Source organism: Vombatus ursinus, unplaced genomic scaffold (assembly GCF_900497805.2).
Source record: "Vombatus ursinus unplaced genomic scaffold, bare-nosed wombat genome assembly UNPS02014768.1, whole genome shotgun sequence".
In the NCBI taxonomy this organism is placed as follows: domain Eukaryota; kingdom Metazoa; phylum Chordata; class Mammalia; order Diprotodontia; family Vombatidae; genus Vombatus; species Vombatus ursinus.
The window spans coordinates 31,915,134-31,930,650 of record NW_020954546.1 but is presented as its reverse complement, the minus strand read 5'-3'; the positions used below and the strand labels follow the sequence as shown (position 1 = coordinate 31,930,650).

At 46.9% G+C, this 15,517-nt stretch overlaps 1 protein-coding gene across 1 annotated transcript in view; it reads right to left on the bottom strand.

The window, feature by feature from the left end:
• Positions 1 to 15,517, bottom strand: part of TMEM132E (transmembrane protein 132E) — a 113,317-nt gene that overhangs the window by 8,304 nt on the left and 89,496 nt on the right. The window contains exons 2-6 of the mRNA XM_027861717.1: positions 6,924 to 6,983; positions 5,928 to 6,870; positions 3,521 to 3,667; positions 2,859 to 3,051; positions 1,274 to 1,417 (exon numbers count right to left, since the gene is read on the bottom strand). Coding sequence (XP_027717518.1) covers positions 1,274 to 1,417; positions 2,859 to 3,051; positions 3,521 to 3,667; positions 5,928 to 6,870; positions 6,924 to 6,983 — 1,487 coding nt within the window. The remainder of the gene's footprint in view (positions 1 to 1,273; positions 1,418 to 2,858; positions 3,052 to 3,520; positions 3,668 to 5,927; positions 6,871 to 6,923; positions 6,984 to 15,517) is intronic.

Sequence of the window (15,517 nt, the reverse complement as noted above, 5' to 3'; positions counted from 1 at the left end):
TGAGGATAAAATGAGATAGTATTTGTAAAGTGTTTTAGAAAACCTTAAAGTGCCATATAAAATATTAGCTATTAATATTATCCTTCCTAGCGGCAGGAGCATCTATGGATGAGATGAATTACATACACTTCAATCCCAGAGAGAGAGAAAGAGAGAGAGAGGATGTGTGAGAGAGATTGAGGAGAGAGGCAGAGAGAGAGTGAGAAGGAGGAAGAAGGAATAAAAACCCACAGCCTCCCCCTTCTTCTGTTCTCCTTAATGCTGAATTATTTACAGGAACAGAAAACAGATCCAGCCATGTAATCTTTTGATTTATGGAGCCCGCTGGGAACCCTGACACTGTAATCGTGGTTCTCTGGCTCCCCAGGTAAGAGGCCTGTGCCAACTTCCCTCCCTCTTCCCCTATTCCTCTACTGCCTCATGTACTCCCCCCATTCCCCACCCCTTCCCCTGCTTGCCTCCAACCGTCTTTCCATACTGGGCAAGAAGGGATCAATCTGGGGGCCCCCTGGAGGCAGTCTGACAAATGATTTACCACAAACTGGGCCTCCTACATCCCAGGAATGCTGAGGACACGGTATACCTACAATAGTCTGGTTTAAAGTAAGCAGCTTGAGGTGTTTACAGATGGATCAGGGTTGGAAGAATGAGGATAAGGAAGAGACAGAGGATCACAGATTTAGGACTAGAAGGGAACTTAGAGGTCAATAAGTCTCATTCTTTCATTTTACAAATGAAGAAACTGAGGCCCAGAGAGGTTAACTCTGGATTACATAGCTATTAAGGGATCCAAGGGGATTTGAACCCCTGATTTCAACTCCTTTGCCCAATCTGCTGTAGTGTTAGTTTCCTAAATTAAGAAAGGAGAATTCTGTCCTTCTATATCTATGGTAAGTAGTTCTTTTCAATAGGACTTTTCTCGTATTAGTCCCTGGAGTGGTGCCAAGCCATCTTTCCCCCATTATTCATATATCTAAAAGATCACCTCCTCCAGGCAGCTTTTCAAGATTCATCAGGAAAAAAAAAACCCAAAACAATAAAAACTAATAGTTTTTCCCCAACCCAAGACAGAGGACACGCAAATCTCATCATTCCATCCTTCCCTCTCCCCATCAGGATACTATTGTGTCCTCCAACACTCCACCCAAAATGGATTTGTTCTTGAGTATTATCTAATACTAATTTAACCCCCTTTGGCTCAGGTCCCCTCGGACTCCTGTCTCCCACTGGGATACTTGCTCCTTTGGGGGGCCTTGAGGGACACAGTGCCCACCTTGATGATGTCCTCATTGTTGGACTCACACTCCACCAGCGCCGAGACATCCAGAACCAGACCCGTCACCTCAATAGCAATGACCTTGACTGGTATGGCCACGGTCCGGCCAGTCAGGATGGCTGTGTTGATGATCTCAGTGTCCTGTGGGGGAGGGGGGATGGGGACGATGTTTTTAAAAAGGAGGTTGTTACGGCTCTATCCAGACCCCAGCCTACTCCATTTCTTCTACCGTCCAGGAGAAGAAAAGTGTCTGTCCTCCTCGTCTTCCCTTCTGGCTCTTCCTCCCCCACCCTCAATGCTCCTCCCCCCTGTTCTTCACTCTTCAGATGAGGCGTAAGTCAAGCGTGTCTATCCCCTTGTACCAACATGCAGGTTCAGATCCACATCCATAGGTAAATACGCTCAATTATTCCTTCATTATATTAGAAGTATCCTTCTAACTGGCCTCTCAGATAAATGGGCCATTCCATGACCCTTCCTCCAATGGACATTTGCACAAGTATGCCTTGGGTGTGTCCTATCTGCATCTCCACCTATTGTTCCCATTCAGGTGCCACCTCCTCCAAGAAGTGCTCCCAGATTTCCCCAGCTGAAAGGGATCCTTTTCTTCAAATCTGCCTGGATCACTTGCTCTGGATCTCCCTCTAAGGCCATTTCCAGATCTAAGTCCATAATTCTACGATCCTTTGCCCTCAAATTCTGCACGAATCATTCCTATGTCTACTTGTTGTTCCTTCTGTACTAGAGTGTAAGCCCCTTGAGGCCAGGTATCATGTTGCTGTTTTTTTATCTTTGTACTCTTAAAATCTAGCAGAGTGCTCCTTACATGGCAAGGGCTTGATAATTGCTTGTTGAAATGAATTAATACTAAACATCGCTTTCAGATATTGTCTCACAAATTCACTCAGTCACTCCCATACTTAGTATTAACACAATCACCCTCTTCCTCTTCTCTCTGCCTGTCTCTGTTCCCCCCCACCTCTCTCTCTCTCTCTCTCTCTCTCTCACACACACACACACACACACACACAGATTTAGACAGAAAAGACCTTTGAAGCTATCTAGTTTAACTTTCTAATTTTATAAATTCGGGCCCAAAGATTAAATGACTTGCCCATGATTAAACAGGTAGTAAGTGGCAGTCAGGATTTGAACCCAGGCCCCCAACTCCAAATACAGTGCCCTTTCCACTGTACCACACTGCCTCTATGACACGCACCCACTCCTACATACATAATCATATGCACACAGTTACACACATACATTAGTGAGTGTAAATATGTGATTACACAATCGTATGCATACATCTGCTGATCAATCAATCAACCAATTAATCAGCAAGCCTATACCAAGCACCTCTTCTGTATCAGCACTATGATAGATGTTATCGATACAAAGACGGGAATGAAACAGTTCTTGCCCTCAAAGGACTCACAGTCGTCAGGAAAAACAATGTGAACATATGCAAATACGTATGAACCATGGGCAGGTACATCCGCAGCAGAGGGTCTCCAGGGAGACCTCTCAGCATTACATACACAAAGTCCATCACAGGCTCTCATGCACTCGGGACATCCCTCACCATAGCCAGGGGCAGAATAGCCTGCACATCCCTCTGGATGACGGTCAGCTCAGTCACTGCCCTCTCTAGGTCGGGCAAGGGGCTCCTGCCCCGGTAGTCGATGTGCCACATGATCCGGCGCTTCACGGACTGGCTGGTGAAGTTCTCCATCTCAAAGTCCAGCTGCAGGATCTCCAGGGGTCCCTCGCCCTCCCTGCCGGGTATGAAGGTAGTGGCAGCAGGAGGGGTGAGCAAGAAAAGCCGGGGGCTATTCCTTTCTGGTGGGATGGGGATCCCTGAGAGCAGTCTAACTGGTGGGGAGTCAATCTCCCTGACCCTTGAGAAAGACTCAATAAGTGGGCCTGGAATCCCTCCAATCCTGCCCCCCTCGCCCCAATCCTTGGCCTTACCAAAGTTTGCCTAGCTCTTTAATTTCCAGTATCTACTGCACTCATGCCCACTTCTTCTCACCTTCCAGCTGGTGCTGGGAACAGAAGCTTCCCTGTTGGCAGCCAGGATTTCTTGGTTCTGCCTTGATCTGGCCTTCATTTTTTTTTTTCCCTTCTAAAATTCCCTCCCCTTCCTGTTCTCTTCCCCAAACTCCCTGAGGCAGTGGGTACAGGATGAGAAGGGTCAGCAGGGGGACCACCCTCTGGAGGGCTCAAGATGGCTGTTGGGCTGACCTGGGAAGCAAGGGGGCACTTTGAGCTCTGGACACATCCACGGTGGCGGTTGAGTGCTTTCCCCCTGTGAGCAGTTCTGAAGTCACCTGCCACTGGCCACTTCGGGCCTTGGTGCCCAGTAGGGTAACTCCCTTCTTGGCCTTCACCCTGAGGACGAAGAAGGAAGAAGAGGCTAGGGGTCATGGTGGGACCCAAAGCAACACCATCTGACATGGAACCCTAGTCTAAGGCATGGTGGTGAGGGCAGGATGAACTAAGCTTCTGCTTTGGGTTCGGAAGTGTATTCCCTATGCCTGGGGGAAAGCAATCCAATTAACCTCTTTGTGAAGGGGAAGCGCCAGGCGTCTGGGGAATTCTCTCTCAGTTCCAAGGGTCTGGAGAATGTGTTCCAAATACTTGGCTGTTTGAAGCAGGATCTGGTGAGCTTCCTCACTTTCTCACACTCAGGTGTTAACTATCTTGTTAAAGTGGGTGCGTTCCAGAGGTAGCCCTATTTGCAATTCAATTCAACCAACACCCACTAATCACCTACTGTGTTCTAGGGTACTCATCTAAGTGATGCAAGGATGAATGGGGCTCATTTCCTGCCCTCAAGGAGTTTAAAATCTTGTTAGGCTAGCAAGGAGAGGGTAAGCTTGACCCAAAGGAGTGAATTGCTAAAGGTGGTATCTCAGGCACAGACTTGGGTGTTTGGGGTGTGAGGAGAACAAAAAATGTGTACTTCTCAGTGAAAAGAGGAGGGCGCTGGAGTCAGAGAATGTGCATTTATATTCTAACTAATCGATGTTGTGAAGAGAGCTCTGGGCTTGGAATCAGGAAAACCTGAGTTCAAATTCAGCCTCAGACACTTACTGGGTATGCGATCTTGGGCAAATCACTTAATCTCTGTTTGCCTCAGTTTCCTCAACTATAAAATAAGAATCATAACAGCACCTACCTTCCAGGGTTATTACAAGGATCAACTGATATAATATTTACAAAATATGCTCGGCATAGCATCTGGCACACAGCAGTCACTTAATAAATACTTAGTCCCTTTGCCATTTACTACCTGTGTGACGTCGGGAAAGTCACTTAAGCTCGGTTTCCTCATCCAAAAAACCAAGGGATTAAACTCTAATGTCTCTTCCAGTTATAATCTCCGATCCTTTCACCTCATGTAGACATCCTCATGGGACTGTAATCTATTCATAAGGGCAGTTCAGTTTGGGTTTCCCATTTTCTGGAAGGCTCAGAGTCTAGGAAATTATGAGATTTAATGGGACTACATTGGCCTGCAATGAATCTATAATACATTTGAAGTCGATGAAGTGTGGACCATGCACCAACGAGTTTTCAATTTGCTGAGACGCTCCCTGGAAGAGGCACTGGTGCTCAGTCTGGGAGCTAAAGCCTAAACCTCACTCATCCTCTCTTACCTCCCCTTCTTCTCACCTCTCTGGGGACAAGGAGATTCTTGTGACCTTTTGCTAGCCCATTCTGCCAACAGAAGTCAATGTAATCAACTATGCAACTTTCCAATGGAGCTTAATGAATATGGAGAGGGGCTTTGACCTTGGCAGCTAATTCACCTATTGGAACCTGGGAGAGGCAGGCAGGAGGGAAACTTTCCACACTGGGGTACCCTATCAACTTCATAAACCCCAGGAGTCATCCCTCTTGCTTCCTCCAATTCCCCCATTAACAACAGCTAAAGGGCCCAGTAGATAAAATGTAGGCATTGAAGACCTGAATTCAAGGTGAGCCTCTGACACTTACTAGCAGGCTCAGTTTCCCCATCAGTAAAATGAAGATAGAACAGCACCTGCCTCACAGGACTGTTGTGAGGATCAAAGGAGATGATATATATAAAATAATTTGCAAACCTTAACGTTCCATATTTATTATTATTGTTGTGGTTGTTGTTGTAATTATTATTGCTGCCAGCATCTCTCAAATTCCCCAACCTGGACCTTCCTGTCCTTAATCTATTTTTTTCTCTAGGAACCCTAAACAAAAGGGCAAGGGATGAGTCTATGAGGTATAGGGGAAACAGGTAGGATCATTCCCATTACACTGGTGAGAACACCGAAGCTCCAAGGGTGAACTGACTTGGCCAAAGTCAAGGTAATGGTGAAGCAGGGACTAGAACTCAGGCCCGGGAAGGGTCAAGCCCAGCCTTTCCTGAAGGTAGTAGGAAGATGGAGACATTTGGTGAGCTGGACCTCTGTTGGTTTTTACAAATCCTGGATTCAAATCCTGCCTGTGACACATTAAGTGGGTGACCCTGGGCAAGTCCCTTAACTTCTCTGAGCCTCAGTTTCCTCATCTGTAAAATGAGGGGCCTGGGCTAGATGGCCTCCAGGGTGACTCTAAATCTATTATCCTAGGACTACACCCCGAGCTACTGACGCCGCATCCCTTGTACCTGAGGGTGAAATGTTCCACACTGGGGCTGGAGGAGGAGGAAGAGTTGGGTGCCAGGTAGAGGAGGATGCTTAACACCTCCCCAGGTTTCAGGGGTCGATCTGGGAGGCGGATGATCAGGTTGCCGTCCAGCCGGTGCTCCTGGAGGGCCCGCTTGGGCGGGGGGCGGAAAAGACTGATGCTGCCTATTCGGAGGAGCGGGTACTGCGTGGGGCCCTCGGCGCGGGCCCCTCCCCCTCCCCGGCGGGCCCCCTCCCCACCACAGCCCCCATTGGCATCGGGGGAGTGTAGTCTATAGTAGAGTTCGGCTTGCTGGCTTTCCCCGCCAGGCTCGGGCTCCAGGCCTTCAGGGGGCTTGCGGCGGGCAGGAGGTGGTGCCGCCGGAGCAGGCGGTCCGAACCAGGCCAGGGGCAGCTCGGCCCGGACCAGGCAGGTGGCCAACCCTCCGCTCAGGCGGCAGGAGCTCTTGACTTCGTGCGCATTGCGGAAGGCGTGCAGGCGGACGCAGGGCAGTCTCTCGGTGGCCCCAAAGTCGTCCCAGTCCCGGCCGGCCACGTAGAACAAGACCTGGGCCACGGGCTGCGAGGCGGGCACCCGAGGGTGCACTATGAAGGCCCGGACCTTCCAGTTGACCGTCAGCCTCTCAGGGATGTCCAGAGTGCTGGCGGGCTGTAGGAGCTCCCGGGCCAGGACCTGGCTGGTGCTGAAGGGTCCCAGGGTTACGTTGAGGATGGGTAATTCCTTCGTCTGGAAGACGACGAAGGGTTCAGAGCGCTGCAGGGGCGCCCCGCCGCTGCTGTTGGCTGCAGGTGGGGGCGGCGGCTGCACCTCTCGAAGGAAGAAGGCCAGGCGGGTGTGCGACAGTCTGTAACTGACGGGCAGCACCGGGGCAGCATGAGCCTCCGGGGGCATCGGCGTGGCCGGGTGGGAGGAGCGGCCGGAAGCTGGAAAGAGAGGACAGAAAGAGAGGGCAGATCAAGGAGCTGCGGGCACTTACCTCCCACTGTCTCTGCCCCCCGCCCCCATTCCCTGAGAAATGTCTCCCACAGGCCCCGATCTCCTCCCCCCGGGGGAGGCCAGGGGGGGGGGGGGGGGGGGGGGGGGGAGTGTAATCTTTCAGCAATGAAAAGCATTATGAGGCAGGTAGGGAACCCGGGGCCTCGAGGTCACATGTGGCCTTCTAGGTCCTGGGGTGAGGCCTTTTGACTGAGTCCAAGTTTTACAGAACAAATCCTTTTATTAAGGGGATTTGTTCTGTGAAATTCGGATTCAGCCAAAGGGCCGCACTTAAGGACCTAGAGGGCCACATTTGCCCTCGAGGCCACCCCTGGATAACGAATGAGAACCTTGGGAGCCAGGAAGAGCTGAGTTCAAATCCTCTTTCCCATATTGGCTGTGTGACCCTGGACAATTCACTTAATCTTTCAATGCTCTAGGCAACCCTGTAAAACTAAATTTCAGAGATGATGCCGACCTTCATTTGTAGTGGGAATCCATTCATATGGGGGTTGCTTGTCCCAATGAAATCCCAGGGCCAATCCGTGGCCCATGGAAGGCATTATTTCTAATTTCTAAACCAATCATTCTAACACCATCAAACAAAGCACACAAAAGTCTCCTAAGTAATCAGACCTGTGGTTTCCTGTGGTGCAAATAACGATGATTCAGAGGGCCTGGGTTCCAATCTTGGCGAAGTCTTTTATTCCCTATGTGACCCAAGGCAGATTCAGTGAAGGGTTGATTAATGTTTCCCAGAGATGTTGGAAGATAGCAGGATAAACCTCAGAGAAGCAAAATACGTGCCAACACCATGTTCCCCGGGAGACTTACGAGGGAAGGTGGGAACCATTGTTGAGAATGCTGCCTAATGTATTTTCCTACTATTTGGCCAGCATTTCTATTTTAAGTAAATTATCTCTTTTTGCAAGACTTACATAATGTACAACCTATAATTAATGTTGTCTGCTTGGCGGGAGAGGTGTTCAGAGAGGGAAAAATAGGGGTTTTTAGCAAGAATCTAAGTAGCTCTGAACCCAAACTGGCCACGAATACTCAGAGGTAACATAAACGGGTGTTACACTTACAAATGAAATTTTCATTCTTTCTCTTTCTCTTAAGATTACAGAATCTCTCTGTCTCTAGGGGCTCCCCGAACTTGGGTTTTAAAGTACTCCTTACTTATATCATCATTTAGCGACAGCTTGGGAAGGCCATTTCCCCATACCCCCTCCTTCCACCCACTCTCAGCAGGTGGGTATTAAAGTAGAAAGACCAGAAGACCTGAAATCAGAAAGACCCAAGTTCAGACACATGACACATGACCCTGGACAAGTCTCTTAAACTCTATATTTTATCTCTTATTCCCATTTTACGGTTTCTTCATATATAAAATGGAGATGATGATAGCACCTAATTCACAGGATTGTGGGATCAATTGAGTTAAAACAGAAAGAGATTTGCAAATGTTAAAGTACTACACACATGCATAGACATGCTGCCCAGTTTGTCCTAGAATTTAGCCCTTCCAAATGACCAGTTTAGGTTAATGGCCTTTTCCCTGGATCTGAGGCTCAGCTCTTTTGCAGGGCCAATAGGCACAGGTGGGCAGGGGCAAATGGAAAAGCTACGTTTTCTGAAATAATAGCGATGGTCATCCTCACGGGCATAGGAGAGTCTTTGGGAAATGGACCTAAGTTGGGGGGAATCACGAATAGCATGGAGCCCAGTGGGAGCAGAGCCCTTAAGCACCCACTGGGGCACTCAGCCCTTCAAGCTAACCACCCTAGCACTGGTGCATTTCAAGTTAGACCACGCAGCCTCAAACACTAGACCTACAAACCAAATATAAAACAAGGCAGTTGGAATATGACCTCTGACGTTCCTTCCAGCTCAAAATTCTGAGATCCTAACATGTCTATAGAGATGTCCTCTGTCCTCATTGTGAGGATAGCTGTGGCTGAGACTGGAGTTAGAGTGAGTAGGTCCCAGAGCAGGGTATGTGTGTGTGTGTGTGTGTTTGTGTGCGTGCGTGTGTGTGTGTGTGTGTGTGTGTGTGTGTGTGTGTGTGTGTGTGCGTAGATAAAAGAAACTTCCAATCCAAGAGGTGCTAATAGATAATTTCTTCATTCAGCTTAACCCTTGTCTCCTGACTCCTGCTTTTAGTAACATTTCCAAGGCTGAATTACTTGAAGAAACACACAAAGGAAACATTCTCTCAATAATTAATTCAATCAGCTTTCATTAGTTGTCCACTATGTCTCTGCCCTCAAGAGGTTTCAATCTGGGGGGGAGGATGGCAAGAATGTTTAATAGGATCAATAAATGAAAATAAATTGAGGAGTCAGGATGCATTCTGCTCTCCTCCCCAGTGACCCAGGTCTGATGCCCAACCTGGGGATTATTGGGACCTGACACATCATTGCTCATCAGGAATGCAGGGAGTTTCAGTGCTCAGGTGACTATGATCTTGCCACCATGGCCATACAGCCTTCCCTTTTTATTTCACCATTATGTGTGACCTTCCTCCATTAGAAAGTAAGCTTCTTGAAGGCAAGGGCATTCCTACCTCCTTTTATTTGTATCCCCAGTGCTTAGCATAGTGCTTAGAACATAGTAAGTACTTGATACAGGCTCCATCTACCTACATTATCACCTACCTACATTTCCCTCCTTCCTTCCTTCCTTCCTTCTTCCTTCCTTCCTTCCTTCCTTCCTTTCTTTCTTTCTTTCTTTCTTTCTTTCCTTCTTTCCATACATTTATCTATCCATCCATTTGCCTGTATGTTCATCCATCTGACTGTCCATCCATCCATCTATCTACCCATCTATCTATCTATCTATCTATCTGTCTGTCTGTCTATCATCTATCATCTATCTAATATCTGTTTGTCTATGGCAGAGAGCAGGGGTCATGACCTGAGGACCCACATTCCCCTTCTCCTTGGGGGCTAAAGGGAACAGCTGCAGTAACATAGCAGGCACTTCTTGTTTATTAGGGACTCTGACATCATACCTGGGGGGGGTAGAAGTTAGGAGAGAGGAAGTTGTCAGAATCAGTGACCCTTCCCCACTTCATCCACCCACAGGGGACCCTACAGCTTGCTAAGTGGCACTTAGCTCTCCTTAGCCCCATCCCCAGTTCCCAAAGCTCTAGTCTGACCATCTGGATGCCTGCCAGGCCTGTCTGAATGAAGGGAGGGAGGGGATGGCCAGATGGAGTCAGATCCATCTGAAAGATGGGAAAGAGTTGGATAAATATACCTGGCCTTCCCCAAGGTTGGAGAAAGGGGTGGGGAATGGCACACACAGGGCTGGACCTGAGTGCCTGTGTGTATGTGTGTATGTGTGTATGTGTGTGTAATACCACAGTAACAGCACAGGAGTGAGGAGACCTAGGTTCAAGTCTCATCTCTACCACTTACAAGTTGTATTACCATTGACATGCTGGGGCTCTAGTTTCTCCAGCTGTACAATGGGCATGATAAGATCTGCCCTTACTACCTCAGACTTACTGAGAGGATCAAATAAAACAGTGTCTTGTGATGCAGTGAAAAGTAAGATGACTTTGGAATCCAAGGTTGTTATTGTCATGTCAGACTCTTCATGAACCCATTTTCTTGGCAAAGATCCTGGAGTGGTTTGCCATTTCCTTCTTTAGTTCATTTGACAGATGAGGATCTGAGGCCAACAGGGTCAAGTGACTTGCCCTGGGTCATACAGTGTCTTAGGTCAGATTTGAACTCGGGTCCTCCTGACTCCAGGCCAGGCTCTTTAATCACTTCACCACCTAGCTGCTCAGAGCCCTGTCCAAGAGAACAACAAATTTCAAAGTTGCCCCCTGTTTATGCCCCTCGAACAGTCTTTGAATATGAAAAAGAGGACAAGACTGGACTGGAGTATCAATGAACAATTATAACTGCCTGCTCTGTCCTAGGCACTGGGCTAAGTCCTGAAGGAAAGAGAGGGGAAAAAAAGACAATCCCGGCCTATAAGGAGCTTACACTCTATTGGAGGAGATGGAGATCAAAGTCAGAAATGATATGTATAGGGGCAGCTAGGTGGCACAGTGGATAGAGCACCGGCCCTGAAGTCAGGAGGACCTGAGTTCAAATCCGGCCTTAGACCAAACACTTGACACTTACTAGCTGTGTGATCCTGGGCAATTCACTTAACCCCAATTGCCTAAAAAAAAAAAAAAGAAAGAAATGATACGTATACAGAGCATTAGAGTATAAGGTAGAGTGAAGGATGTAAAGGAAATAGTCTAGGAAATTTCAAGGAGGAAGAGAATATTTTCAGTTGGGTGTTCAGTGAAAGGTCCATGGAAAGGGTAAGACCAGAGAAGTGCCTTAGAAGAAGAGAAAGATTTTGACAAGTGAAAATGGAGATCTGCAGCCTGGGCCTGGAGTTTCGTGGCGAATGCTGGGGGCTGGAGAAGCACACTGAATTCTAAGATGGCGGAGTGGATAGAGAATTGGCCTTGGAGTCGGGACCCTGGCTACATCCCTTAACCTTCTCAAGGAGATTAGCCTCTGATGACCTCTGAGGTCCCTGCCAGCTCTAGTTTTGTGACCCTGTGGTCTGCCTTAGCCTGACCCAACCTTCAATGGAAACACCAGTCTTCAATCACCCAAACCTGATATCCCTTGTCTGCTCTCTTAATCCTTCTCTCTCCCCCATCTTAGCAGTTGCCAAGTCCCTCAGATTCTCCCTCAGAATCACCTCTCACTTGTGTCCCTCCCCCCACACCCACATAACCACCATCCCAGTCCAGATCTTCCCCATCTTCTCACTTCTTATAATTGCCTTTTAGGGTGGGAGAGGAAAGGGGGAGGAGAGATTCATATATAAACACATACATGGTCATTTCAGGAAAGAGAAATCACTAGTAGCTGCCAGGAATCAAGCATGACTGGGATTCTAAGATGTGATAGGGAAGAGGTAGAACATTCCAGTCATGGAGCACAGCCTTTGCAAAGGCTGGGAGGTGAGAGACAGAGGAACATATGTAGGGAACGGCAGATCAGTCTGGCTGGAAGGTACAGTCAGAGTCCATATTAATTGACTTGCCTGAAGTCATTGGGCAAGGTTGTGGTAAAATCAGGCCTCGGGGCCATGTTTGGGAAGTGTTAAGTGAACTCTTTTTTTTTTTTCCTTTTCGATGAGGCAATTGGGATTAAGTGACTTGCCTAGGGTCACACAGTTAGTAAGTGTTATGTGTCTGAGACCGTATTTGAACTCAGGTCCTCTTGACTCCAAGGCCAGAGCTCTATTCACTGCACCACCTAGCTGCCCCCAAAATGCAACCTCGTGAACTCTTAAGGAAGTAAAATGGTGTGGTGTAGTAGGTGGAGAGCTGGTCTTGAAACTAGAAAGCTCCAAGTTCAAGCTCAGCTTTCGACCCAACAGAGCTGTGGGACCCTGGGCAAGTCAATTAACCTCTGAATACCCTAAGCCAGAGGTGTCAAACTCACATAGAAAGAGGGTCACTAAGCCAAACAATCAATAAACATTTATTAAGTGCCTACTGTATGCCAGGCACTGTGCTAAGTGCTGGACCCTATATAAAGATCTCCAATGGACTTAGAAAACCACACAATAACACGTTCTATTGTATTTGTATTTATTTTGTTAAATATTTCTCAGTTATATTTAACTTAGTTTGGGGATAGTACTGGGGGTGTGTGGTAGATAAATTTGACACCTCTGCTCTAGACAAGTCTCTAAGACAATTCGAGGCAGAGAAGGTGCTGACCTGTATTGATAGAAAGAGAAAGCTTCCCAGCCAGGAGTGCCTGACACTGATGAAATCATGGTCCTCGTCCCTATCCTAAGTACCCGGAGGCAGAAGCCTGAACTGTAGGAATTTGGGAGGTTTCTACCACTTTCTTGGCATCTCTTTGCACCAAACTGGGAAGAGAATCTAGGAATCCTGATTCCCAGGCTAGTGCTAGCCTAGGCTACTGCAGTGTTTACCAGCATCCTCTTGGGTGGCGTGTGCTTGTACATGTGTGTATTTGTGGGTATAAGCATGTCGGTGTGCATGTGTTCACATAGTGCCTTGCACACAATTGGGACTATAAAGTTTTTTTTTTTTTAATGAATGGAAAGACGAATGAAAGAATGAATGGATAAATGTACACACTTATGTGTGCACGCCAGGCTACGTGCCATCGTTCCCACTCCCTGTATCTCTGCATAGAACTTTATATAATAGTTCTCCAGTCATCAGGGCGCCTGGAAAGGGCAAAGAGAGAGAGAGCTGGGAAAGAAAAATCCTCTGAATGTTTCATAAGGTCAGATGCGGAGGAGGGAATCAGCCCAGACACAATAAGAACAACAGCCAAGAGTGTGTGTGACTGTGTGTGCACCTCAGACACACACAAACACAGAGGAATAAACAATCTCTCTCTCTCTTTCTCGCTCTTTCTCCTTTCCTTTCTCTCTCTCTCCTTTCTTCCTCTCTCTGTCTCTCTCCTCCTTCCCTCCTTCCCTTCCTCTCTCTCTGTCCCTCCTCCTCCCCTCTCCCTCTCTTCCCTTCTCTGTCCCTCCTTTCTTCATTTCTCTTTCTTCCTCTTTCCTCTCCCCTCTCTCTTTCTCTCCCCTCCTGCTTCCCTTCTCTCTGTTCCTCTCCCTTCTTCCCTTCCTCCCTCGTTCTCTCCCCCTTCCTCCTTCCCTTGCTCTCTCTTTCACACACACACACAACAGATGCATTCAAATACACCTCCCTTACATTCAAGGATTACACAGGTAGAATATAATTTGCTTCTCTAGGAACCTTTAAGGGGTATATATTTATATATTTAGAGCTGGAAGAGATTCAGAAACCATTTATTCTGACATCCTTCCCCATTTTACAGATAAGAAAACCTAAATCTGGGAGAGATTAAGTGATTTGCCAAGATCACATAGGGCGTAAGTCACAGAACCATGGTTTTAGAGCTAGCAGGGTCCTTTGAGTCCAATTTCCCCATTTTATAGATAAGAAAACTTGGCACTGAGAAGTTGGATGACTTGTCCAGAGCCACACAGCGGGTGAAAAGAATCCAGATCTTCCTGACTCCAAGTATGCTGCCCTAGTCCTTATGCCACCTTGTTGACTCTTTTGGGGGGGAGGGAGGGGCAGCAGTCAGAAAAAAGATTCTAATTCACTTCTGACTCCCAATCCAGCATTTTCTACAGTGGAGGATAGACCTCTGATTCTTTGCATCTTTCCTCTTTTCTCCACTCGAAACCATCACCTTTGTCCTAGCACTTACCACCTGAGCCTAGAATGAATATAATTGCTTCTTAATTGGCTTCCCTATCTCAATTCTCTTCCTTCTCCAATTCATCCTACATGTTGCTGCTAAAGTGATCTTCCAAAGAGATCTTCCCACAGCACAAGTCAGATGACCATTCTTCAACTTAATAAACTCCAGTGGTTCCCTATTACCTCCAGTATTAAATACCGACTCCTCTGTTTGCTCATTTTAAGCTATTCACAGCTTGGCTCCAAATGACCTTTCAAGCCTCATTATACATTAGCACCATCCATACCCTAAAGTCCAGCCAAACCGGCAGGAATACTGTTCCTGGTACAAGTCATTCGATCTCCCCTTTATGTGCCTTTGCATCATCTGTCTCACATTTCTTCTGGAACGCAATCCCTTCTCACCTCTGCATCCTAGTTTCTTTTAAGACTCAGTTCAAGTTCTGGGGGCAGCTAGGTGGCACAGTGGATAGAGTGCTGGCTCTGGAGGCAGGAGGACCTGAGTTCAAATCTGACCTCAGACCAGACACTTGACACTTACTAGCTGTGTGACCCTGGGCAAGTCACTTAACCCCAATTGCCTCCCCCCAAAAAAGACTCAGTTCAACTTCTACCTCCTAAAAGACACCTTTCTTGGGCCCCTCAATTACTAGTGTCTTCCCTGACATTACCTTTTTAATTTAGTTTTATATATTATATATATATAATTTAACATATTTAATATATTTAATATATCTAATATATACCTTGTATCTCTATTTCTAATTTATATATATATATAATTTAATATATACCTTGTATCTCTATTTCTCTTCTATCTCTTCATATCTGTATCATCTATATCTATATCTCTGTCCATGTCCATGTCCATGTCCATGTCCATGTCCCTGTCCCTGTCTATGTTCATGTCTATGTCTGTATCTACATCTATGTCTATGTCTATGTCTATGTCTATGGTTATGGCTATGGCTATGTCTCTATTGCTATGTCTACGTCTCCGCTGATAGAATGTAAGCTCCTTGAGAGCTTTACTTTGGTCTTTGTATTTCCAGTTCCTACCATAGCGCCTAGAATACAGTAGATGCTTAATAAATGCTTTTTGATGGATTGATATATGCTTTAGGAGCAGTCCAGCCTGCAGACAGATGGATGACCTTTGTTCCTTGGTAATTTCTGAGTCAGAAGGACCTAGGTAATTTCCGGTCACTAGCTCCCCAAATGAGTAAGATCATTGTGTTACATTTGGCTTTGACAGTGTTCTGTAGAAGGCAGTCATAAGAAATATTTAAGTAGAAGAGAGGGCTTCCGCTTAGGGAGTTTATAGTCTGATGAAGGATACA